This window comes from Lepidothrix coronata, unplaced genomic scaffold (assembly GCF_001604755.1).
Source record: "Lepidothrix coronata isolate B3197 unplaced genomic scaffold, Lepidothrix_coronata-1.0 Scaffold77, whole genome shotgun sequence".
Lineage (NCBI taxonomy): Eukaryota > Metazoa > Chordata > Aves > Passeriformes > Pipridae > Lepidothrix > Lepidothrix coronata.
This window is the reverse complement of record NW_016690257.1, coordinates 1,805,645-1,832,661: the sequence shown is the minus strand read 5'-3', so window position 1 is coordinate 1,832,661 and position 27,017 is coordinate 1,805,645. Positions and strand designations below refer to the sequence as shown.

The 27,017-nt window shown below is 43.6% G+C and overlaps 1 protein-coding gene across 1 annotated transcript in view; it reads right to left on the bottom strand.

The window, feature by feature from the left end:
* The window catches only part of LOXHD1 (lipoxygenase homology domains 1), a 126,765-nt gene that overhangs the window by 47,307 nt on the left and 52,441 nt on the right, over positions 1 to 27,017 (bottom strand). The window contains exons 20-29 of the mRNA XM_017819740.1: positions 26,247 to 26,351; positions 25,396 to 25,524; positions 24,502 to 24,666; positions 19,604 to 19,785; positions 16,351 to 16,467; positions 11,837 to 11,999; positions 9,188 to 9,342; positions 8,135 to 8,344; positions 5,956 to 6,079; positions 1,846 to 2,054 (exon numbers count right to left, since the gene is read on the bottom strand). Of these exons, the coding sequence (XP_017675229.1) occupies positions 1,846 to 2,054; positions 5,956 to 6,079; positions 8,135 to 8,344; positions 9,188 to 9,342; positions 11,837 to 11,999; positions 16,351 to 16,467; positions 19,604 to 19,785; positions 24,502 to 24,666; positions 25,396 to 25,524; positions 26,247 to 26,351 (1,559 nt within the window). The remainder of the gene's footprint in view (positions 1 to 1,845; positions 2,055 to 5,955; positions 6,080 to 8,134; positions 8,345 to 9,187; positions 9,343 to 11,836; positions 12,000 to 16,350; positions 16,468 to 19,603; positions 19,786 to 24,501; positions 24,667 to 25,395; positions 25,525 to 26,246; positions 26,352 to 27,017) is intronic.

Sequence of the window (27,017 nt, the reverse complement as noted above, 5' to 3'; positions counted from 1 at the left end):
ACAGTCTGCTGCCTGGGTTATACAGAGCGCTCCTGGAAACTTAATCTTCACACTATCCTATTTTCACATGGTAACTCGTACTCAGAACTTTTCACCTTCCACAGAAACAGACAAATGCCAAATCTAAGAACGAACTGTTCCTCACTTCTCCCAAGTAGATAACTAGCAATTTTCTGCAATGTCCCTGAACACTGCAATTTTCTACAAGGAAAATGTGGACTGATTCCATGGCAACCACGGCAGACTGGCACATCGATGTCATCGCTGAGACATGGATCAGCAAGAAGAAACCTTCCGAGCGGAGGGCACTGCGTGAGGGAAGGCAGAAGGCCATGAGCAGGTGGCTCCTCCAGCCATGAGCTGGGGGGTTACAAACCAAAAGGGAAAAGTGACCAAGGGGTGAGGCAGCAGACTGGTGAGATCACTGAGGAGAGGGGTGAAAGAGTGCAGGAGAGCTCCACCCAGCCTGAAAGATATATATGTTACTTCTTTTTCGAGCCCTCTACGTTTGATTTGCAACCTTTTCTCTTCTTTCTCATTTGTATTCCTTTTAAAATTAATTTTTGCCTTGTCTCTGCCTATTTCACGATGTCTGCCCCTACTTTCTTCTATTCTCTACCCCTTCCTCACTGTCTTCCAACACCCCTTTCTATTTCTTTCTTGCCCTTCCTGTGGCTCTGACACTGAGGGGTGATACTGTCTTTTTCCTCCCTCTCTGTCCCAGCCCATGGCTGTTTCCACATGCACACAGTCTGGAAGACAAGGATTTACACACTTGATTCACTGTCAAAGTTTGACCTCGAGATGGACTAGAAAGAAAGTGCCACTTATGCTCATAATAACCAGGGACTTGGAGTGCATTAGGAAAATGGCTTGATAATAAACTTAAATCTAACTGGGACACTCCTCAAGGTGTCAGAATTCATTTCTTGAATGAAAGGTAATGTGAGTGACTCAGTCTCTCACCTGCTAAAACAGGGCATACAACTGCAAAGATTTTCTAATTTCTAAGTTAGGATTTCTCCCTTTGCATTTTTTTCCACTTGTCTCACTCCAAGTATACAAGCACACACATCAGCTGGTAGGTTTACTTCCACAGAGGGCATGGGGTAAAAATGAAATTAAATACGCTCCTGAAGCCCTCAAATGCTGCGGGTTTCAGCCCCTGAGGGGCTGGAGCAAGATTTCAGGAGATGGAACTGCCATATGAAGCAACAATGATCTATGCAAACACTCTGGAATATTCATGTGAAGTTTAAGCTCAGTAATGGAGAGTCTATGCAAATTGTGCCTCCCTGAGCCATTGCAGAAAAAATGGTTCCTGTACCAAAATCTATTTGTGCACGTTACTAACAAATGATGATTAATTCTCTTCTCTAAGCCTGGGTCCTCCAAGCTGTGAAAACAATTTTCCTGTTTAGCTTGAAAATTATACAAGATGTGATTCTCACTGCTGGCACAATTTATGAAACCCAACTGAAAGTAGTGAAAAAAATGAGTAGGAAAAAGACTGATGAAGAACTGCATCCTGGGAGCCTTCACTGCATCTGTCAATAAAAGGGGTTGAGTAAGAAAAAAACAGTGCCAGAGATGGGACAAAACTGAGACATGTTAAAAACTTCTTTATAATTCACCATTATCTTCTGCCTCGCATGGATCCTGGTTTTGTCAAGCATACTTATTTTCAGGTTCAGACACATGTGAAATCTCATTAGCACATCCCTGTTTACATTCCCTTTAGACCCAGGAGCCTCTCCTTTACTGCTAAGAATAACAGGAACATGTGCTTTCTTTGGCCACGTATCTCATATCCCTCCAGTGCTCGCGCTGCAGTCACAGCATTACCTCCACTTTTTTGATCTCCCCGACATCCAGGCCCCAAACTGAGAATTTCTCCACAGAGCCATCCGCAAACTCGTCTTTTCCTTCAGGGAGATCCAGCCAGAGCCTCTCTGTCTGCACTTTCTGGGGACCCATGATGATGATGTACACCCGGCTGTCGGTGCTGGAGTCATACTCTGTGCCTGTTGTGATGGTGATGTGGTAGGGGATCACTGCAACGAACAGAGGTTTATTCATCAGAAAACCCACGCATTTATGTGAGACTTGAGGAAACCAGGGACTCATCCCATCAGAGGGAGCAGTTGTGCATGTTAAATAGGTTCACATCCCATTGAATTCATTTGGAGAAGCGATAACATCATGCTTTGTTGGGTTACAAGTGTGCTTTGGAGACTACTTGCCCATGGCACATTTGGGACTGAATTCTGCAAGGGTTAATTTCCCCAGACAACCCTACTGGCTGCAAGGAGGTTATAAGTCCAGATTTCTCCCTAATGGATGACAGAACAGCAAAGGGCTTCAATCCTTATTGACACCAAGAGACCTTCCTGAAGATGAGTCTGAGCACCTAAATCTTAAACAGGCTATTAGGCCAAAATGATCTTACACTCCCTGTTCAATAAAGACAAATAAATCTATGCCGACTCCAAGGTAAGCCATCACCAACCGAATGTCCCAGTACAACCACAAATGCTCTCCTTTGTGCCTCATTCAAGGATTGCTGTGATCTATGGGGCAGCTCAGGGTTTCAGCATCACTTTACAAATCCAGGCAGACAGAGAATAATCCTTGTATTAAAGGCAAGTCGCTCAGTAATTATATGCATTACATAATAATTTTGGTGAGGGAAAAAACCTTCAGACCAAGGCTTGGGAAAGAGGAGGTGGTTTTTTTGTGGTTTTCAGAAATTTCAGTTCAGCTGTTAAAAGGGAGGAAGTGCCAGACTGCTTTTCAAGGGCTTTCCAAAAGCTCATTTGGGTAAGCCAAGCAGGCTGTGCAGAATTAGTCGCTGAATACTCGTTTGATTTCTCAGAACATTTGTGCAGGGCTGTTCAAACAGTTCTGACAAGACTCAGAGCTCTGAAACTTGCTTCGTCACAGACTTAAAACAGCCTGGCTTCATCATCACTTTTTTGATTAAAAAAAAAGAGGGGGTTATATGTTGGCAAAAAGTTTAGTTGCTATTCAAATTATCCAAGATCGACATCTAATTTTGTTTTATAATGACTAACAATATTTTTGAGGTGGGGGTTGTACTGGAAACTCATATCAGACTCAGAATATTTGTGCAACATCAGGGAAGGCATGAATTCATGCTGACCAAACCTGTTCTTACCTCTGGACAGAGCAGAAACCAAAGAGATTAATTCAGCCCCAATTAGAGGATTTTGTGTACCAACACAAAACAAACTGATGATTAGGCAAGATTTATTCTCCCCCTTATGGTATAATTTACATTTCAGTGTGTTCATCAGCATAATGATATGCAATGCATTTAGCAGGAAAAAGGGTGTAGCTGTAGTCAAGGCAGATTTTATAAGAATATATCAAGCAGTCATGTTTAGATCACCTCCAGACTTTCAAATAAAGTATATTTTGAATAGGGACAAAATTTTTCTTTAACACAGTTTTTATCCTGTTCTCCTGTGCCAGACCAAGTACAGAGAACTACCAGCATTTCCATCTGATGTTGCATCCTCAAGCCAAACTATCTGAAACATCTATAAAAAAGAACTATGAGTAATCATCATTTTCCACTTTAAATAGTGAATACAGAGATACAGAGTAGCTTGATACCAGACAGCAGGAAACACTGCTTGCTGCTCTTTCCTTTGAAAAACTGGAAAAGGGATCCTTTAATTTGTTTATCTCTCCTCCCTGTTGTTTCCCTTTTCCTCTGGGACTCACAGCTCCCTTTTTTTCAAACATGGGAGAAGCAAAACCTGGAGCAAGTGACCACAGCAGGACACCACAGATCCTCCAGCCCATTTCTCTTTGCCTTGTTCCCTTGAGTTCCAGCACAGAGGTCAGGTTGCTTGAGGGCACATGTTCCCCTCACGGTGGGGTGGATTTCCTTAGGGATGCATCCATACCATCTCCAGAACTGTCTGGTAGCACGGAGCAGGGTGCCCAGCTCAGACCTAAGCAGGATCCAAGCCAAGAGGACCTTTCCCCATGCTCCACCCTCACATCATCTCCTGCCCCTCAAAGGCATTTGCCAGTTTGGTCATGCCAGAGTCAGGACTGGGCTGCTCAAGCCCTCACTCCCTTTCCCAGGCGACTCCCAATACCACTTCCCTAATCAACTCATTAACAGCTGGCTTTTTATCCAGCTCAGGAGGTGGCTGTCTGGCTCACCCAGTCCATCTTATCTGACATTCCTTCAGGAAGTAGTTTCCTTAATGAGGCCAAGTCACTGAACAGAGATAGTGGTGATGACAAGCTCCAGGACTCAGAGATGAAAGACCACCCTGGCATAATGGGGATGGTGGGAACGGTCCTAGTTCTGCTGGAGAGGGCTTCTCATGGGAAACACTCATGTTTTACCCATTACTTGTGAAACTACAAGGGATGTCAACGTGGCAGATGTTATCCATTGTCACACCACAGAAGTAATATCAGAAGGAACATGGGAATCACTTATTTTTTTTATTTGAGCACAATGTGGAATTACAAAAGAAGGGTTGCCCCAAGACACATGGGTTGCAGACCAGGTTGAGCAATGTACAGCATTATGTCTGTCCCCAGCTGAAAAGTGTGGGACATGCCACCCAGGCATCACACCACAACAAGCTACTGGACATCAGATGAGCTGCAGTAACCATCTGTGTGAGTCTCCTCAGACAGCTTCCCCTTGCAAGCAGTCTTAAACTCCTAAGGCAAATGATGTAATTTGCATGTTGCTTGACATGGAAATTTAAGATAAGTTTCATTATTTTGCACTTGCTGTGGATTAAGAGCACACAGAGAGACAGTAACTGTGATGCTGCCCAGTTAGTTGTTACAACACGGAATTGTAACCACACATCTAGACCTTAATCTAAAGCTAAAAGTCCCCATGTAGGATGTCAAAAAACTGTAGGTGAAATTTAGCTGGTAAGTCATTGCCCTGGAACACAAAAGTGGTCAAAAAAAAGAGTATATAAATCACAGAAACACAGAATCATGAAAAGCATGGGTTGCAAGAGACCTTAAAGCTCATCTTGTTCCAATCTCCCTGCCATGGGCAGGGACACCTCCCACTATCCCTAGACTAGACTCCCTGTGTGAAGGTGGCCTTTGCAGACACCGACTGGCATATTTCACTTTTTATAAAGTGAAATACAGAAACAGGTTTTTCTTTAATGTTCGGTTTTGCCTTGTCTCAGAAACAAGAGTCTAGAGATGAAATTCTACGCTAGTGCCACCAACTCTTTTCGTCAGTTATCTGAGCAGAAAACTCAGCCCAGAGTTCATGGACTCCCTGCCTTTCAGCAGACCTTGCTTCTTTGCCCAGTAATTAGACAGACAGCCTTCTAGAAAAGAACTGAGCACTCTCAGTGGAAGCTTATTTCCTGAGAGCCAAAAAACTTGTCTGTACTATTGCTCAGCTTCCCATATCCCACTCCCCTTCCAACACAACAGCTGTTGTGATGCAGCTACATGTGGTAAGGAGAAAACATGAAGGGTTCTAAAATAAATCACGTTTAAGTTCATACGAAGTAAATATCATTGGTGATGAAGCACTGATAATCTGATCATGAAAAGGGAAGGTGGCTTAAATGGGACAAATAAGGTCCCAAGAAATTCAAACACACCTTTGGTAATTCAGATCTAATATGCTACATGAGATACCATCTTGAGTAGGTCAAAGAAATAGGCTAGAAACATTGAAGTCGCTGTCAACTCCACGGCTTTTTCGACTGCTGGGGTCAGAGAGCTATAGGAAAAGCAACAAACGCAGGAACACGAGCCCTGATCCAGCCTTTCCCAAATCAGTCATGACACAAGGAAAAGAGAAACAATTTGTCCCGCCTCTCCTTGATCTTCAGCAGGATGAACGCAGCCCACCAAGCACTGAAAGCCAAGAACACATGCAGGCATGCAGGCAAACGCTCATCCACGCTCACTCACTTGAGCCTTCTTCTGCTGCCTTGACCAGGCTGGATTTTTTGGTCTCCTTCAGGTTTGCATTGCTGTCCTGACTGGACACGCTGAGACAGGAGCCATCCAGGCTGTTCCGGTCGCCCTCATAGCTCTGTTTGGAAGGCATGTATGGGGTAGCAGTGAGGCTGAGTGCTAGGTGCTGTCAGCTGTTCCCATGTGCCTCCAAGAACAACATGAGAAGAAACCCCTGTAGTTCCCCAGGTACCTTTTTTACTCAGTGTAGCTCAAATCAACGTGACTTGTAATTTACAGCTGGTCATTCGTTTACTTCATTGGTAACCCTGACAGGCCATTTTGGATGTGTGTTATAATAAAAGAAAAAAATAATAGACCTAACGGACTTTGTTGGTGAGTTGTGGCTTCTTCTCTGCTACCTGTGTGAGCAGTAGGAAATTCAGATCGATGTAGCAGTGCCAGATTTCAGAGAATCGTAAGACAGTTGGAAGAGACCTTAAAGATTATGTCATTCCAACCCCCCCTGCCATGGGCAGGGACACCTTCCACTAGACCAGGTTGCTCCAAGCCCTGTCCAACCTGGCCTTGGACACTTCCACAGATGGGGCAGCCACAGCTTCTTTGGGCAGCCTGTGCCAGGGCCTCACCTGCCCCAAAGGGAAGAATTTTTTCCTGATATCTACTCTAAACCTACTCTCTTTCAGTGTGAAGCCATTCCCCCTTGTCCTCTTGCTATACACTCCTGTAAAAAGTCTCTCTCCATCTTCTCTGTAGGTTCCCTGGAAGGTACTGGAAGGCCAGAATTAGGTCACCCTGAAGTTTCTCTTCTCCAGGCTGAACAATCCCAATTCTCTCAGCCTTCCCTCACAGCAGAGCTGCTCCATCCCTCTGATCAACTTGGTGCCCCCTCTGGACTCTCTCCAGCAGCTCCAGATCACTGTGCTGTTGTTCCCCAGGGCTGGAGGCAGCTCTGCAGGGGGATCTCACCTGAGGGGGCAGAGGGGCAGAATCCCCCCCTCCCCTGCTGCCCACACTGTGGGATCAGCCCAGCCCAGCCCTGTGGGGTTCTGGGCTGGGCCATGTCCATCCTCTACCCTACCAGCACCTCAGCTCTTCGTCCCCAGGGCTGCTCATCAGGCACAGGTCAAAGAGTGCAAGAGGCAAAGTACTGCAAAGCTGAATGATACGAAACATCTGCTGTACTTGAAGGGCTACTGACAATGTCTTTGGTGCCATTGTCCAGTAAATGTGAGGCTTTTACCACACAGCCACATAATTTAAAAAAAAAATTAAAAAAAAAAAAAAGAGTGATTAGGTTTTTTAGTTTTTCCGCACTGTGAACTGATATGAGCAGCGGGGTGAGCGGGACCACAAGCACTCACAGCATTGTCTGCTGCAGTTTTATGAGGGAGCATATGGCAACACTCATCCATGGTGTAACTCCTCTTACATCCGCTCTGTTGCATCCAGGATGAGTCTGGGCCAATTTCATCGATGATAATTTCAGTGGTAACTGTCAATTAAAATGTCACTGTATTTTGCAAAGTGGACTCCTTAAATACAATGAACTTATAATCAGCTGCTTTATTATGTCTTACTCTATAGAAGCAAGAGAAGTCTATTAATCTTGTTTGCTAATTTTACTTAGAGCATGTCCCTCGAATTCCAATTAGCCCTGCTAGGCTGATAAGCAATAGAGTGTGTGCAAGTAGAAAGGGCTTTTCACCAAAAAAACATTCGATGCAAAGAGACCTGACTTTTTAGTTTGGCAACAGTGGAATAGGGAGCTGAAAAGATAAACCCATCCAGTCCACTGAGGATGAAGTCAAAGGACCCCATGTTTTGGCTTCAGGACTTTGAATAGTGGGATCCACTGCTAACCTTTGTGGGCACAGCAAGGACAGCAGCAGGGAAATACACTCTGCTGTGCATCAGCAAGGTACTGAGCTCTCATCTGAAGAGTTCCTCTTACACTCCTTGATTTTTCTGTTGAAATTGCAAATTACAGAGCTAGTGATAATGGGCTGAGAGTGGCCTGACTTTCAGCTCTCGTCTGAAAATCAGAATTTCATTTTGGAGAAGCCAAAAAAACCCTTTAAGTCCCTAATGAGCTGTCTTGGACTTCAACCAGATATTCAATAATTTCATTTCTGTGAGTAGCAGTGGGATCTGCTTTGAGCCATAACTGTACCTGTTCGTAAAGCGTGCGCTCTATCTTTTTGTCCTCTTTCTTTTTGGAGAGCCAGCGCTCGCACAAGAAAACAAATGACTCCTCTGTGGTCTCGTCCAGGATCTCCACTTTTTCCAGAAACCAGTCAGGGCTGAACATGCTGTTATCGTGACGAATCTTGATCTTGTATACAATGCCAAGGTCCACAGCTTCTATAGTAAATGTGTCCTCCTGCAGAGTGTTCAACAGCAGTTGATTCTGTTAAAAAGCTCTCAACAGATCATCTACTGAACAAAAGCAGAAAAGAGGGACTGCAGAGCACATGTGTTTAAATTCCATATTGCAGGGTGGTGTTTGGATAAAAGCTTTATATATGCCTTACAGAGGCATATCTGTGAGCTAAAACTGTTCTGCAGGGAAGTGTTTTAAAGCCTGTCTCTGCTAGGAGGACAGCTGCAAAAAACATCACTTTTGCAACTAGTTAGAATATTGAAATCCTAGCAGATTTTTAAGTTCAAGTATGCTTCCCTTTCTAATGCAGTTAGATCTGTATGGATAATCCAGATAAAGCAATCTTTGCCACCATTATTATCCGAGTATCTCAATATAAGGCTGTGAATGTAACTCATGGACTGACCATGGAGTATCACTTTTAGTGTTATTTTCTCAAACACAGACACAGTTTAGGCCCCATAAACTTACCATCCTTTGTGGTGAATTCCAGTATATACTGTATACATGCAAATCCATTGCACAGAGGCTATGGGAATGAGAGACCCCAGAATCTGTGTGCTTCCAAATCTGCAGCCAAGAGCTGAAGCCAGTTTATGTGGACCAAGCTCATAATCTGTCCATCAGTGACTTCACAGGAACATCTGCCTGTTTGCTGCAGTGCCTGTCATTTCTAATACCCAGCTGACAATCCATACAAAGCATTTCAAGAGATAATGAATGTAGTAAATGGAATCAATCAATCCATCCCTCATAGGAAAACTCAGCCTATAAAGACAGTCATGGACTTGTTAGGTTAGAGACTGAGAAATGGAAAGTGGTATTAACCCATTGTGTTTGTACCTGTCCTCTTTCGAACTTGTTGAAGTTTGTTTCAGATTTACTGAGTTTTCTCTCTCCCATGTCCCCCAGATCTCCATAGATATTTAGGAAAACATTAGCATCTGTCCCAGCGCCATAGATATCCCCAGTGAACACAGTGATCTTGTACGTGTGAACTGCAGAAAGAAGCAGAGGCATGATTTCTGATCAGGTGAATTACTAAGATATATGAATTTACCTAAGAAAATGGTCCTCAAATTTTCTACTCATTGCTCAGTTCTTGGAGGTTCTAAATCCCATATGGTTTTTCCTTTCAGGTTTCTGATCCAAAGACTAGAGAAACACTGGGCTGAAATTTGCTGACTTTCCTTTTCTCATTCTAATCAATGCCTGTGTGTTGCTTTGATCACATAGTTCACAGTTAAAAATGCAAAGAATCATTATGGTTATTACTGGATGGGAAGTCGATAGAGGTGAGGGAACTCAGCACCTTTTCATATGGAGGCTCAAGAGACATAGATCTGAGAACAAGTCATTCAGTGCTGTGAATCAATCCTTAATACTCCATCTTCCATAAACAAACTCTGGGGATTCAGATGTGCAATTACTACAGGAGTTAATGGCATGTGTCTCTATAAATTCCCCAAACAGACAGAGAACAGGTTTCTGGGTCCTTTTGCTGAGACAGTATTTAATTAAGGAAGTGTTGAAGCTGTGCTGTGTAAGAATCCTTTCTCTTTAGCTTGCTCAGTGATGAGACAATAAAACCTCATCAAGCCTTTAGTAATGTGCTTTACTAAACCTGTTAAATACTCCTATTTTTATTTTGTTACTCTTCTCCAAATTACACGGGAAAACAAACAGTTACTGAAAGCATCTTCTCCAGGAAAACAATGAGGGACTGTACAAGACTCTGATTAGCCTGGTAGCATATGAGCCATGGAAAATACCTCCTTGCAAATCCCAGGGCAATGCAAATTAGGAAGAGGCACAAAGTCTTAGTTAGGATTCTGTGTATGTTAACAGCATTGAAGAAAATTGCTATATTGTCTTTTTCTTCTTTCACGGTAAAACAGACCCTATTCTGCTTTGTCATCCATGAAAGATTTCCATTGATTTCTCTAAGAAATGGATCAGAATCATCACCTGCTAACATCCATCAGACCAGGTGCAATCCTGAGTTTTCTGGTTTTCCTCTTCACATTTTACATCTAAAGCAGAAGTTCCCAAACTTAGCCCTAGATCCTAGCTGGAAGAAACCTTCAGTTATCCAGAATTTCTATTCCATAGACTGTAAAACTTGTTTTAAGGCTTCACCTTTAGAAGGAAAAATGAGTCACCTAGGTTAGTTAACACGTGGTAACTGATGCAAGGTAAAGCAACAGAAATTAGTAAGTTAAAGAAAATGTCATGCCGGCATCTAGAAGTCATAGAAGTGTTGAATCATCGATTTGTTTGGGTTAGAAGAGACCTTTAAAGGCCATCTAGTTCAACTCCCCTACTGTGGGCAGGGACACCTTCCACTAGACCAGGTTTATCACAGCCCCACACAACCTGAGCTTGAGTGTTTCCTGGAATGCGGCAGGCACTGCTTCTCTGGGAAACCCTTACCAGTGTCATGACACTTAGTAACTGACTTTAAAATCATCTTTGCCTCTGTAGGAAGAAAAAAAATCTCACACGAGCTACCACGCAGTTCCTAACAGGAGGAAGGAGGACACCTCCCAGTTTTAAAGGCATAGTGCAAAAAGGCTCCAAGCCTTCCTCCCAGCAAGGCCCCTCTTCCCTTGGCAATGCAAAACACTGATAATCCGTAAAAATTCCACCCTGACAATGTTCTACTGTAAATGCAAATCAGACCCTGAAAAGAAAAGAAACAGTGAGATAAATTATTTTTTCTGTTGAATCATCTTGTTGCCAGATGGAAGAATCAAGAATGGAATTCTTTTTGCTCTGCTCAGGATGAGGAAGGTTCATGACCTCTCTCAAGGGCAGAATGAGCTCGGGGAGGCAAAAGGAGTACCTTTCTTAGAGGAAAAAGAGGTAAGAACAGCTGGACATACAGAAAAGCAACGATTTAGGGGTGAAATTTCAGTTCTTGTTCGCTTACTTCAGCCACCAGTAGGGTCAAACACTAAATGTCAACACTGTATAAGATGGGCTCAGAACTGAATAAGAATTTATTCGCCTCCCCAGAGGCACTTTAATGAGGTGAAGGTGGCTGCACAGATCCAAATTTCTTGAGGATGTCCATTTATACCTGAAGGGCAGGAGGGAAAACAACTTTGGGAGGAAAGAGGAGCATAAATCGGACTGGTAGGGTAGGAAAGGAAGGGGTAGAGTGCACAGGACAGCTGAGTTGGGCAATCAAACAAAAATGTTAACACAGCCTGGAAGACAGGATGTGAAAATTTTGCTGGGCATCAGAGGAGACATGCAAACTCTGCCTGTGTAGAAGGGCGTCTGTGACAAGTTCTGAAAAACCCTACAGGCAAATGATGATGTTGTTGCACAGAAGTGTTTCAGGTGTAAGAGAGGCCAGAGAAGAGGAAGGGAAAGAAAAGCAAACAGTTGTACTAGTGTTGCGTTTGCCTGAACCACACATCCAAATGTTTTGTACCAAAAAAAATCAGACAAATTGGTCACTACCTACTCCTAGGATTACACTACCTTCCAACGGGTCTTCAACTTCTTCCTCTATCTGCTTGAGAGTCCCGTCCTTCATGAGTTTTTCAGTAAAAATATCGGACGGTACCAGTTCTCTGACAGTCTCGCCGTCGTCCTCAGACTTTGCAAGCCATCTTTCACATGGAAATGTGACAGTTTCTGAGCCCTGGAGTAAACATGACAGAGATAATCTCTTCAAAGCAACATGGACACTTGTTAGCATCTCCCCTTTGAAAATACCCTGACGCACAGGCAGGTATTTCCAACTCATGCACGTATGTGTGTGTGTATGTAGAGGCAGACCTGAAATAGCACACAGAAATATCTTTCCTCCAGAAAGAGGACATCTGAGGACTCTGAGACGAAGCACAGAATGTGCAACAGAGAACAGTATTCTCAATGGCTGTGTGAGAGTGGCTGTATGATCCAGCAGATCCCTGCCTTTCCCGGTTTTAAATGTTGCAAATTCCTAATCAGGACTGCACCATTCCTGCTGAAGCTGTGTTTACTGAGACTTTGCAATCTCCCTTCAGTCCTTACTCAGGCAGCATTCTCTTTGAAGTCAGTAGGGCTTCTTCTTTCTGAACTCAATAATTCAGAATTTTGCCCTGTAATTCTGTGACTCAAGCTGGTTTCCAGGCAATTCCCATACATTCATTAAGAGGAGAAAAATACTGATTTAATTTTTGATCCTTTGTTTTGACTTCACTTTGGTAGAAACAAATATGATTTATATCACGAAACAGACAAAAACAATAGAACATGTGGTTTGCACTCAGTAAACAAAATCAGTCCCAGATTATTCATTAAGAACAGACTCCCATAAGGCCTCCAAGATGGTAAGATGCTGGAGGCTTTGAGTGCTGGGGACTTGAGGCTATGACTCCCTAAAGAAAGGGACATGAGCCACCATGCAAGTCGCAGAGGCCACAAGTTTGAACAGAAGAAAAAAAAAAAGTTAGTTTTAATCTCACAGTAACTAAATAAAATAAAAAAAATGGCCCTTTCTTTACTGACAACTTCATAATTTCTCTCTTACACAGTACAGGGACTTCCTGCTCTTTCCAGCGCTTTGTGTGCCATCACTTTCATGCATAACATATAAATGTATGTTAATAGAATCACAGGATGGTTTGGGTTGGAAGGGACCTTAAAAATCATCTCGTTCCAACCCTCTGCCATGGGCAGGGACACCTTCCATAGACCAGGTTGCTCCAAGCCCTGTTCAACCTGGCCTTCAATACTTCCAGGGATGGGGCAGCCAGTTTCTCTGGGCAACCTGTGCCAGGCCCTCACCACCCTCATAGACGAGAATTTCTTTCTAATATCAAACCTAAAACTGCCCTCTGTCAGAGTGAAGCCATTCCCCCTTGTACTGTCACTCCATGCCCTTGTCCAAAGCCCTGCTCCAGCTCTCTTGTAGATGCCCTGTATTTATAATTTTCACCTTAGTTACTTTGCTGAGATTATTTATCAAGCAAATACAGGGTCCTTTCTTCACTACTTTTACTATATAAATACTAAAACATTAATACACAGTAAAGGAAGGGAATAGCTCTCAACTGTAGCAATCTTGAACATTGCTATCACTGTGTACTACAGCACTGTACTCCCTGGAACTGCCAGATCCTGCCTGTCTTGGCACCATCACTAGGGAGGAATGGGTTGTGCACCCAAAAGCAGAGGTGCACTCCAGTCACAGCTAACCTGAAACTAACCGGTCCCTGTCTCACCACACACAGATCCCAGAGAGGCTGATCTGTGGGAGCTGAACCCCTCCAAAGGGCTTGTGTGACTGTCTTGAGCCTGCATCAGAATTGTCCTTCGAGTCCACACAGCCCAAATCTGCAGCTGGCAATGAAACACCATTTCTCCTCCTCTCTGCTGGTTCCTGCACTGCTGCAGTTCAACCCCAGACTTGCAACGTTTAACTCCAGTGTTATTTGTGCTGTACAAGCAGAGTGACAGCACCTAATGACTGACCAGAACTTCTACCTCCTCATTTCTGCACTGGCTTACCTTGTGTTATCTCACTGTATGCTGAGATGATGAACTGTGCTGATCTCCACACCTACAGACTGGGAAGAGGGGGCTTTCCAGAATGATGGTTCAGTGCTGAAACTCTCTCCACCTGATAGACATCATACTTCAGCCACATCTCTCACTGATGCTTTGAACTGCTCCTAAACATTCATACTGTTGGCTGTACGTGCCACACTGTTAATTTGGTAATAGGATACCCAGGGACTCCAGTGACTGCACAGTGGGACATAATGTGCAGTTACTGCAAGAGTTAATTGTATCATTACTGTTAACCACTATGTCATTGCCACAGTTTTTATTGCAATTTCCTTGCTAGTGATTGCATTAATATTTGTGTGATGTAAAGTGCACTGGTTTATGTTACCAGGGGTAAAATCCTCTTGCAGCCCTGAACAGAATTTGTTTCATTAGAATCTGAGTCTGGCCCTAAGCTAGAAGCAGGGTGTAGTGCTCTGAAAATCAGTGCCTTTCCCTTCTCCAAGTTGTAACAAATGAAATATAATTATCAAATATAATTGGCATGCCAAGACAGAGTTTTTTCAGCGTGCAACAATCCTAGTTTTCTACCCAAGTGCTTTCAATTTAATCTGAAAAGTTACTGACCTCATTTTTCTTTTGCAGCATTACAGATACATCTAGACACATCTTAGCAGTCTAATCAGGTAGCACAGCTTTTAGAAGCGTTGGCAGCGTATTGCTATCCTGTGGCAGGTCATAATATCCTGCGGCTGATCAGCGGCATCGTGCAGTGCTCTGCTTTCTTCTTTCTTTCCCATGCCATAATCAAAAGATCAGCAGAATTGTAAACCTCTCCATTCCTAAGTTGTTCAGGGCTTTCCTCCCTCCCTCCACCTTCAGGTTTCTCACCCATCTGCCCTTCAAAGCTGCTGCAATGACTGCAGAGGGGGGGCAGCCCTGTGACCCTTTCTGAGCAAATGGAAGAGCACCCAACCTGAAACTCTCGGGTACTTCACAAAGTGTAGAAAGAAGCAGCCCAGGAATCTCTTTTCCCTTGGTTTCCATGTTCCTCTGCATCTTCCCTAACCTATGACCAATAACAATATCTCTGAAAATGTAAATTTGTTCAATAACCGAATGAAGCTTTACGAGGCAAGGGTTGGGCAATACAGTGAGGGTCTGATAATGACAGACTGGCAAACAGGTGATCATGAGAAAAAATCAGAGAGTATTGGCTTGGGAAGAAGCTTGTACAGGAGGATAGGAGTGTGGGGAAACCTTCACCCTCTGTACAACTCCCTGAAAGAAGAGTGGAGGCAGGCAGGGGTTGTGCTCTTCTCCCAGGTAACAAGAGACAGAAGAAGAAGAAATGGCCTCAAGTTGCATGAGGGGAGGTTTAGGTTAGATATTGCAAACAATTTCTCCCCTGAAAGAAGAAGTTGTTGTCCAGCCCTGGCACAGTGCCCACGGCAGTAGTGGAGTCCCCATCCCTGGAGGGATTTAAAAGCTGTGTGGATGTGGCATTTGGGGGTGTGGGTTAGTGGTGGCCTTGGCAGTGCTGGGAGAATGCTGATGATCTTAGAGGGCTTTTCCAACCTAAACAATTTCATGATTCTGTGGTAAGGAGGGCTCAAGGCAGATCTTTGAGTTGATTGTGTAGCAAAGAGAGTAAAACAGATCCTGGAAATTTTGAAGGAGGAAGCAAGGTGAGAAGTAGGTTCACCATGGCTGAGTAAGCTGTGTTTACATCAACACTTGATATTAGAAGTCACTTGAGGAGGGGGCAGACTTGAGTGGAGATAAAAGCTGACATCCCTTTGGAATAAGGGGAGAGAGCCCAGGTGTTCCCAAACACAGCTACTGCTCTGCTGGACTACCCCTGAAGAAGTGATTTTCTTCTGAACTTCCCCACAGCCAGATTTATTCCTGTTCCCATAGCCAGCATCTGAAAGAATGGCTGAGGAAGAGTTTCTTATGTGGACAAGATCAAGATGATCAATCTGACTGCACTGCCTTAATCCTGCTGACATGAGCAACCAAAAATCCTAGCATCTAACTTGATTTTCTTAACATGAGTGATTCAGGGACTTCCACTGACAGGCATTTTGCTTGTCTTAGTTGTACTGGCTCCCTGCACTTATTCTTCCAGAATTAAGGGACTAATGAAATTACTTCTTGTTCCTGTTTAGCCACGATACTTTTTATTTTGAAATGCTACACCCACTTTCCACTTCCTTCCCTGCGATTCCCCAAAACAGAGCTACGCATGAAAAGATGAAGCTTTAAAAAGCCAGTGACTGCAGAGCCTTATCATCAACATTCGAAGAATAAAACATGGCAATACATGTTCGTTGTCCCCAGATCCCCAAGCTCCAGCAAGTTCATTTAGTGCGCATTGCTCTTTAGGGAGTCATTTTTCAGTGTTAATCACACTTTGCATACAGAAGATGCGCCTTGGGAAATGGAAACGGCTGCTCGTGGAAACGTGGCGCAGAGTGCTGGGATTCACAGCCTACCTTCCCATTTGGCAGCAGCCTCCGAATCGCCACACGGTCCAAATGCCATCCCGAGTTCAGCCCTCCACCCTTGTGTCCTATGCGGATCTTTTCAATCATGTCACCAACGTCCTCCAGCTACAGGAAAACAAAACAAAACAAAACAAACCCAAACAAAACAAATGAACAATCACCACCACCACCCGCCCCAAACCCAAATTAAAAAAAAAAACAAACCAGAAAGCCAACTCAAAACAAACAAACAAACAAAAAGCAGAGAAATATTACGACATTAACAACTGGTAATTTTTGAGGCACCACTTCTTTAGCTTACTTCTTATTTTTCCAGTCTGTATGAGGAAGCAAGTAGTAGCATTGATGCCTTATTAGAATCATAGAATAAAATCCTAGAGTGGTTTGGATGGGAAGGGACCATAAAGCTGATCTCATTCCACCCCCTGTGATGGGCAGGGACACCTTCCTTAGACCAGGTTGCTCCAAGCCCCATCCAACCTGGCACTTCCAGGGATGGAGCTTCTCTGGACAAACGGGGCCAGGGCCTTACCATCCTTACAGCCAAAAACTTCTTTCTAATATCGACCATAAAACTGCCCTCTGTCAGTGTGAAGCCATTCCCCCTTGTTCTGTCACTCCGTGCCCTTGTCCAAAGTCCCTCTCCAGCTCTCCTGGAGCCCCTTTAGGCACTGGAAGGGGCTCTCAGGTTTCCCTGGATCCTTCTCTTCTCCAGGTGAACACCCTGAGCTCTCCCAGCCTGGCTCCAGAGCAGAGGGGCTCCAACCCTTGGAGCATCTCCATGATCTCCTCTAAGAGTTATGCCCTAACTTGCATTTTAGCTAAAAGTTTTCACAGAACTCCTGCTCCAGGAATGCAGAGAACCTTGCTCTGCACAAATTAACCATAGCATGAGACAGTTTGGGTTGCACAACTGCAATCCTGCATCTCAGGCTTCTCTGAATGCGTAGGAATGAAGGTAATTGTTTGGGAATTGCTACCTAAACAGCCTGGCACATTATATTATCTCTCCTGTTCCACCGCAGAATCCCAGTGCCACTCTGTGAAAGTCAACAGGACAATCATCTTATGAAGTGGCTACTTTTTATGAGTTTTTTATGCCTCACCTTATTACTTGGGTAATTTGTTTCTAGTTCATTACTTTTAACTGACATCCCTTTCAAAGGCTTGAACAGGAAAAATGGAAATTTGCTCCTAAGTAATAGCTTTTGCTGATTTCAGTGCAAACTTTTGTATATCTGGCCTTTAAAAGCCCAAGACTGGCTGCAAATCTCCTCTGCACATAGAAGAACACTGAGCTGTCCTTCTGTTCTTAGGCTTTTAGAGTCTTATTTTCTTGGAAAACATGAGAAAATGGAACATATCAATTTGCATCACTGGAGACCACTCCCTTCTGTTCCCAGCTGACAGAAGTGTCCATACTGAAGAAAAGACAGCAGTAATTTTAGAAGACTCCGTAAATCAGTAGAACTGCACTACCCAAGGAATTCACACTCAACAAACTAGATTTGACTTCATCAGCCCTGCCCTGACTTTAGACAGCACAGGATTCATTGTAAAATAATTAAACAACCCAAACTCATTTCTACAACTCACACATGCACACAACTATACATCAGGGGAAAATTATTTTTCCTCTTTTGTCCTAGACAAATACTCATCTTTCAATGAGGCTTTTAATCAATACATAGCAATAAAGTGATGCTTGAGCAGTAAAGATCCATGTTCAAGAAGAAGTGGGCTTTACCCTGCTGTAGGCATCTCCAGCAAATCATCACTTGGAACCACAGCTGAGAGCAGTCTCTAATCTTTTGTGCCTCTTTGGCAAAATACAAAATGATAGAGGCAGATAAAAGCACCAAAACAGACGATTCCTAGTTTGTGTTTCCTGAGATCCCCCAGATTGTTTTTAAGGTCTGTTGAACTCCAAATTATGGCTCTACACAAGTAGGTGAAAGAGGAATATATTTTTCTTCATCCCCATCTTCTGCAGAAAGAGGAACTGGTGAAGTGAGAACGGAGTTAGGGGACAGGTTAATATGATGTTATAAATCTGGAGAACACACTGCATTTCCCCTTGCTTCATCTAAGAAAAATACTGTGCTTCAGATTCTACCAAATCTGAAATAAATCTTATGCAATAAAGATATAACCATAACACTCAGCTTAAGATTTATACCTGTGGATTAATGCAACCTCTATTACGAAAAACTATGTGGAAACTCCACCAAAATAAGTCTTTTTCTTTGTTTTTAAGGAATCACACTGGGGATTTATTATGTGATTCATGCCATATAACAACAATGTGGGCTGGAAGTATTTTAACTTGTAAAAAAATTTGGTTTAAGATTTCCTTTCAATTACAAAAACAATCCCCACCCGAAACAGAGAGAGGCTGTAAGGTCCTCTATGAAGTCAGTGTTGCTGTTGCAGCCAGGAAAGGAAGGTAAGGGCATGTAGCAGTTCCTAAAGGATAAGCCAGAGCCAGAGCTGGCTGTATTTTTGCCTCTCACAAATTCTCAGCAGTAAGTATATACTCTGAACAGAAATTGCCTAATTGTGTTGCTGTAGCTGAGCTCACTCATTGATGTGAACTAGTTCACTATTTGCATACACTTGTGCAAACACTTCAGGAAATACTTGCGAGATCTTTCAAAAAGTTAGGCCTGGGTATAGAAAAATCATGTTGTCTGCCACCAGATGACAGCTTTTCTGTCTGAGCACACAGAAGAAAAAGAATTTTGCTTTGAAGTGTTGCCAACTGCAGGAGAAAGAAAATCTTCAGGCAAGTAAGAGCTGATAAGGATAGGTGCACATATTATATCCGGCAGGCACAGAGGCTGATATCCTCTGTTTGCCAAGTAGGGTATAGGAAATGGAAGATGTAAAGGCCTCTCAAAGTGGCTCTCAACTTCACCTGGAAGGACAAGCCCCCGTATCCACGTACTGGTACAACACGGCTCCACGACAAAGTTGCACAAGCCTTTCCAAGTGTGAACATGGCACTCGGCCACAGGGACACTGTGTGCTGCACCTTGGAGTTGCTACTCACTGAAGGTCAGTGAGAAAAGATTTGATCCAGTGCGCAGTCAGACTGCTGGAGAATGGAGTTTTGAACGCACATTCTACAAGTGAAAGAGTTGAACAGTTTTCCCTAAAAGAAGGCCCCCACTTCGCTCCGTTTTCTCGTCTTAATCCCCTTGAGAAAACACAAGACGAGAGTGAGCGCCTTCGATCTTACCTCCACAATGAACTGATTCACCGAGTTCCTTTCAAAGTACATCCTTTGCTCTCTCTTGTTGAGGCACAGGGATTTCTGCCGAGTGCAGATCCCATCGCATCCGTAGAGAACAATGAAGACGTCAGCGTCCGTGCCAGCCCCAAAGATGTCGCTGGTGTACACTGTGATCTCGTAAGGAACAACTGGTTCAGGGAATGGCAGAAAAGGGAAACAAACCAACAGAAGTCAGTAAGCAGCATAGCAATGCTACTGTGAAACATTTATAATGGCCAGTCTTCGCAAGCGAAGATTTGGGAAAGGTCATTAACCCTTCGAGCCTGCGCAGTGGATTTTTTAGGTGAGACCCAGCGTGCGCTGAACTGAGCCCACCCTTTAATCCTGAGGTTCATCTGCCGGGGCCGAGCAAGCTTGGACAGTGGCAGTGAGGTTCTCAGAACGTAGGTTTGTTTAGAGTGACCTTCTCTTAGATGGATTGCCTCACAGGGCTAACGAGCTCCATCTGCCCGGGGGGCCGGGAATCGAACCTGGGTCGCAGCGGTGAGAGTCCTGCACCCTAACCACTAGACCACCAGGGGACCCTGTGAAACATTTAACGAAACAAGAAATGAATTATAAGACTGCAATGAAAGGGGACAGGGTAGGAATCACACACTTGTGGTCATTAGGGCTATCCAGCTGGTCAGACCTAGGAAAATCCAAAGGAATTTCCTTTAATGCTGTAAGGCAAATTGACCTTGACACATGTTCATGTAATGAGATTTTAGGTTAATCACATGACCAGAAAACACCCACTATATTTATACCTGCCATCCAAAGTTACTGAAACAAGATTTATTTCAACACCTCAAGTGTTAAAGAAAAACATGAATTCATAAATTTTTGAGCAATTAGGCAGATGGATGAAGTTAAGACAACTGGAGGCAGTATATAAATATTCAAGATAGTATTATTGATAAAAAAGTCCTACTATTTCCATTATTAAACATATGACAAATATCAATCATAAGGAAAAAATAATTCTCTGTTGTTCTATTTTCACTTAGTACTTCTCTGAAACACTGAGGCAAACAGGTTAAATTACAGCCAGACCAATGGTGAATGCAGAACAGTAAGGATCAAGACTACAAATACTTCCCTATTCTATTCCTGTGGTTTGGTTTCTCCAGAATGTCCCATGATCCCGAAGTCTGATACCTCTTTTTGTTCTATTTATCTTCACAGCTTCTCAGTCCTGCTGGAGTATGACTCAGACTTGCTCAGGAATAAGGCTGACCCAGGAATAAGACTGGGGCTCTGATCCTGGTAGGCTATGGATTTGCTGAATATCCTCAGTTTTCAAGGTGAGATGAGGTTTAGCTCACTGAGTAAGAAACATATGTTCAGAAGCCCACACATCAGGTTGGTGTTTACCTCTCCAGATATAATCACTAAAGTCAATGTAGTCTGAAGAAAGACTCAGTCAAGGAATGAAGGCATATTCCTTGGGGTTAGCCACGTCATTCCCCAAATCCACCCTCTGAATGACCAAACAATCACAATGGCAACTTAGAACTGTTGTGAGGACACGCGATTTCAGGTGCTCCATTTGGGAAAATGAATCCTGTCCCAACCTCCTTTAAAGCCTTTCTGAAATCAAAACACCAGGTAAGGCCTGGGCATCACCAGTTAGCTGCAGGGACCTCTCCGGCCTCAGGAAGACACTGTCCCTGCAGTCCATGTTGCTACCCATAAGCAGAGCCTTCAACACCTGGATTCTGCTACCACCAGGATCTGCTCCTGGCCATCTCTGTCCCATACACCCCCTAAACAGCTTCTACCATTTCCCTCCCCTGACTACAATCTTCTCAGCTGCTTCTCATCCCCACCTTCCTACTCTGCAATGACTTCAGTCATTTTTGCTATTTACTGTGTAGCAGTTTGCACTACATTTCAGACTCAGCACTGCTGTTAGGGTAAGATACAAGGTTCCTGGCACCATCTCTATTACTGTTGGAGTAACTCTGATTATGTGTATCAGAGACCAGGCATTCATTAAAAAGCCAGGCTCTCAAAATACAGCTCTCAGAAGGACAGAGACGAAGAAGTTTTCTTCTACAGAGAGTCAGCCTGGAGGTACTCAATATTCTTTCTGCTCAACCCAATGAAATCTGCTCTGCTGTGCTGCAACAAAACTGGAATAGTTTCCCCAGTATGTAAGAAGAGGTGAAAAAAATCCCGGAGACCAAAAAAATCACACACTATGCATTATGAATATAAAATTATCTTCTCTGCTGAAGTCCGTAGCACTTGGTCTTGTTGCTTGAATATTAACATCAGCTTAGAACTGAATCAGCAAAGCAGCGCCCTAACAAGGTCACCAACAGCACAACTTTCAGCTGTCAGACACCCATTTCATTTACATGGCACTTTTAAAGCTGCATCCCCACAGGGATGATTTTAATTAGACTGCGGATGACATGTTTTCACCGTGAAACAATTCTGGCACGAGTCATCATAAAACAAATCAAACCCGTTTAGTTACCTCTGGCAAACTGAAAACCCCAGGTTAATTGTTAGGAAAGCAGAATGCAGTAAATAACACAGAGGGAATGGTTTAAATGGTGAAAAAGCCTAAGCTGACACCAAGCCTGGTGCAAAGTGTTTGCCAGAGAGGCCTGGCTTTTTCCAAAGGCTGGATGTGGACTGCTGACAAAAATCAGGTTTACACAAATTATGGTACTGAAATGCATGGTATGCCAGAAACTCCTACATCATTATGATATTCAGGGCCATTAATAAATTATATAGTCAACATCTGCATCAATATATATATCGACTGGGATAACATGGCAAAACCAGATGAGAAGCACATACAAAGTCTCTGATTTGTATTCATTCCCATGAAAGTATTCACTGCATCTATCAATCAATTTATTTTTTCAGACACAAAGGTCTGGAATACTGCATCTAGCTCTGGGGACCTCATTAAAGAGGACATGGAACTGCTGGAACAAGCCTAGAGGAGGCCACAAAGATGTTCTGAAGGCTGGAGCCCCTCTGCTCTGGAGCCAGGCTGGGACAGCTGGGGGGTTCACCTGGAGAAGAGAAGGATCCAGGGAGACCTGAGAGCCCCTTCCAGGGCCTAAAGGGGCTCCAGGAGAGCTGGAGAGGGACTTGGGACAAGGGACGGAGGGACAGGACAAGGAGGAACAGCTTCCCACTGCCAGAGGGCAGGGTTAGATGGGATATTGGGAAGAAATTCTTTTCTGTGAGGGTGGTGAGGCCCTGGCACGGGTTGCCAAGAGAAGCTGTGGCTGCCCCATCCCTGGAAGTGTCCAAGGCCAGGTTGGACGGGGCTTGGAGCATCTGGATCTAGTGGAAGGCGTCCCTGCCCATGGCAGGCGGTGGAACTGGATGATCTTTAAGGTCCCTTCCAATTCTCTGACCCTATAAATCTATTTCTTCCACTTGACTGACAAAAGTGAGGAAGTAAGCAAAGAGTATACTTTCTTCTGCTCCAGACAGTTTAGGTAAAGAAGGCAAGATACAATACGTAAAATTGCCTTGGTCAAAGACTGGGAGAGGCACAAAGAGGTGAGACTGGCAGATCATCAGACAAGAAATTATTTTAGCTTACAGGCTGCAGATACAAGGACCTAGACCCTGAAGATACCTTCAACATGCAACATGATGTTGACAGTAAAAAAGGAGACAAAACAACTGATACTATTTTGTGTGGTTATTCTCACAGCTACTTATGAAGAAGGCAACTGAGGCAGAAAAACAGAGATTGGGCAGCTCTAAATTTTGATATTTATATAAGGAACTGCAGGAGGTAAGGGTTTTGAAATCATCAGTGCATACACTGAGGGATGAGATGAGATGAGATGAGATGAGAGGAGACAGCTTTGGTGTGTACAACTTATCTCTTAAGACTGACCAAGGGAGCATCTAGCAGGGCATGACATGGTAATCAACTCTGAGGCACCAGGCCTCATCCCTCATCATGTGGCATCCAACATATTGAAAGAAAAAGGTGGTTTAGCAGTACTGTGGTGGTTGGACAAAAAATATTTATCAACAACTTGAAATGAAGCAGATCAGGGAGGGACAAGTCAAGTTCAGTCCCAAGGCTGTGAGTACCCTACACGTAGTCAAAGATGCTCAAGAGAGGGGAAAATAAGGAAGAGGGCTACAGAATAAGCAAAAGAATGGCTCATTTATTTCATGAAGGCCATGTTAATCTGATGCTCAATATTCTGGAGACAGGAAAAGAAGTTGCCAGAATGGGAGAGTTGGAGTTGCCATAGCAGACACGAAAATTATAAGCTTGTACTCACAAGGAGCTGAGCTGGGGTAATGTTTACTCAAAAAATTATTTTAAAGAGGAATGAAGAGTAAGGAATAAATTAGAGAATACTAGGAGAGGCAGACTGGTACAATATTATCAGAAAAACACCACTCTGAAAAAAGTCTGGAAGAAGGTCAGCAAGATATGTGTGAACACTGCCAAAGGCACTGGAAGAACTCAGGCTTGGAAGCAAGACCAAAGTGTCTGCTTTGACAACAGAAATGGCAATATTAGAATGGAACAAGATCAAAGGGAAACTGGAAACAAGGAAGAACAGCTTGGAATGAGCAGAGGACTTGGATAGGATGGGGGGAAAGGGAGCAAAGAGAAAATCAGACACATCCACATGACTTCTAATGATTCTCTGGTTTGGCAAATACAGGAACTGTTAGTCTAGAGCACCCAGAGGAACCTTCCTGTAGTAATTGAAGCAGCTGGCATGTGATCTATTTATAAATTTTCCAAAGCCAATTCAAGGGAGAGGCCAAGCCTATAAAACCACATGAGCTAGTGTAATTTAATCTTCTGTAATGATGGGTGTACCCTGGGGAAATGGCATTCTGCTCACATGGGATATACTCTCTTGTCTGCAGTTTTGCAGGAAAGATGATTCTCTCAATGGCTCCATCATCCTCCGATTTATCCAGCCAACGTCCACAAGGGAACTTGAGGCACTGTCCCAGTGATGGGGCATCAATCTCCACCCATTCCAGAAACCAGCCAGTTGAATTACCTGTGGTTGGAAAGATAACAGTGAATAATAACCCACAGAGCCTTTACAGACAATGGGAAATGCGTTCCAGACCTCCGAGAAATAAATCTTTCTCTCTTTTGCCAAAGGAAAAATAAAATATATAACACAAAACTCATCGAGCTAAAATGCTTTACATTTCTATATCTGTCAGGCTAAAGATGTGCACATGGAAATGCTAATTACTCCATCGCTTGGATTAATTTGCCTTTGTAATAATACAGAGCAGTTATCAACGAACATGTTCCTTGCTGCCCCATAGGGGAAGGGATCCATGCATCCCCCCACTTTCTACCTTGTTTGTAGTAGAGACACAGCCATGTCTGAAAGGCAGCCAAGACTTGATAATCAAAACAACAACATAAAAATTAATACAGAATTGAGACAAGTCTACAGGTCCCACATGACAAAAACAAAAATGATGTTCAGTGATATCTGAGAAATCTCTCTAAGGACATGGCTGCAAAACTAAGGAAACTCTTGCAGAGGCAGAGGTTGCAAAGCTCCCTGCAAGTTGCCACTACTGAGCTCATATTGCCACAGACATGGGAATGCAATTAGCAGAAGAGATAGTAGCAGCAACAGCCAAAGTGACAGCAAGGATCTGTCACTGAAAGGTAAATGACATTTGGGGTCTTGGAGGCAGGTTATTTTATACAGCAACGTGCCCAGTGCACTAGAAATACTGCATTACCAAGCAGATTATCTTACCTTTATTGTCATGGCCTATCTTGATTTTTTTCAGGTCTCCAATGTCCACAGACTCCACTGTAAACTCATCTACCTTCCCACGCTCAAATTTGTTCTTGTTAATCTTTGAGGCCTTTAGGCTGACTGTCCCTGTTGTGGCGATGCAAAAGGACATTGTTCAGTGTGTGAAACAAATCCTCTGGGAATGTCAACAGTGGAACGAGGGAAGTGGCTAAAATGCAAAAACTGGCTTTTCATCTCAAGATCTGAACTTTGTCCCTTCCTCTGAGCCCAAGTCTGTACCATCACCCAAAATATACAGAACTCTTCCATTGAATGATCCTCTGGCAATGAAAAAAGGACGATGCTGTTGTGCTGTGTTCACAGCTAAAGAAATCAGTGCTACTCGTCAGTTCCCTGTCTCTCTCACGGGCATCCCAGTCACTGCATACACAGCTCAGCTGCTTCCAAGAGGATTTGCTCATCAGCTGATTAAATACTTCTGGGCCACTCAAAGAGGCAGAGGAGGGCTGGATTTTGGGAGCATGCTGATTCATTGCTGAGGAAAGCAAATAATCCACCGCATTCACTGCTCAGTAACGTAGTCCCAGTCAACTATGCTGTTTCTATAACTGGAATTAAAACCTTTAGACCAGCAGCTGGTGCAAATCAGCATCAAAAAGCTCAGCAGTGACTTAGAGCAGCTGTTGATGTGCTCCAAGTCACCACGATGCGTTCACCGACAGCGGGAACACAACGTTGTACGAAAAAGGAGTGAGGTGGGGTATTGAGGATACAAAAGGAGACTGTGACCTGTCTTTTCAGGGGTCCAACAGTGAGTTGCCATCTTTTTACGTTGTGTGAAGCCATACCTGTATCGTCTTTACTTCCGTAGAGTATGATGAAGACGTTGGCATCCGTCCCAGCATTCTTCTTGTCCCCGGTTTTCACTTTCACAGTGTATGTCGTTGATTTAGCTGTCAGATAAAATACGCCAATTTAAGAGTGCGAAGGCTGACCAGGAGTTAACTCTACTTTTCCTTCCATATGTGTACTTGGTTTGAGTTTCATTTTGACTGATCACAGTCACGCTGTAATCTCTAATTCCTCCCCTATGCTGTGGTAGCTCTTGAGGTGAGCTGGGCTATCTGGTTGTAGAGTCTTCTCCTGCTCCAGTCATTCAGTGCATTGCCTGCACATCTACAGATAAGAAATGTGCTTAAGCCTTCCCATTTGCTTCCTGGAAACCTCAAACACTCCTCAAAGCTGCCTCTGCCTATAATATTTCATCAATAAGACCCCACATACCCCCCCTTTATATTATCAGCACCAAATAATGTATGTGCATATAACACGTACCAGAAGGTATGTACACCGACATATACAGTTCATACTCAGAAACACACCCTTCAGAACAACATCATTAGGAGGGTTTCTACTGCACCATCATTTAACAAGTGCAGCCAACTCATAAGAAAATGTGGAAAAGTCTAATATAGTCTTCACTGTGCTGCTATAACCTAACCAAGATTTCCAAAATGGAACATCTTCTCCATAGTTACACATGTTTCCAAAATGCTGCTTAACCAGCATGTCCTCCTGAATCAAAGGGATAAACTTTGTGGAATTCTTTTGACTGTACA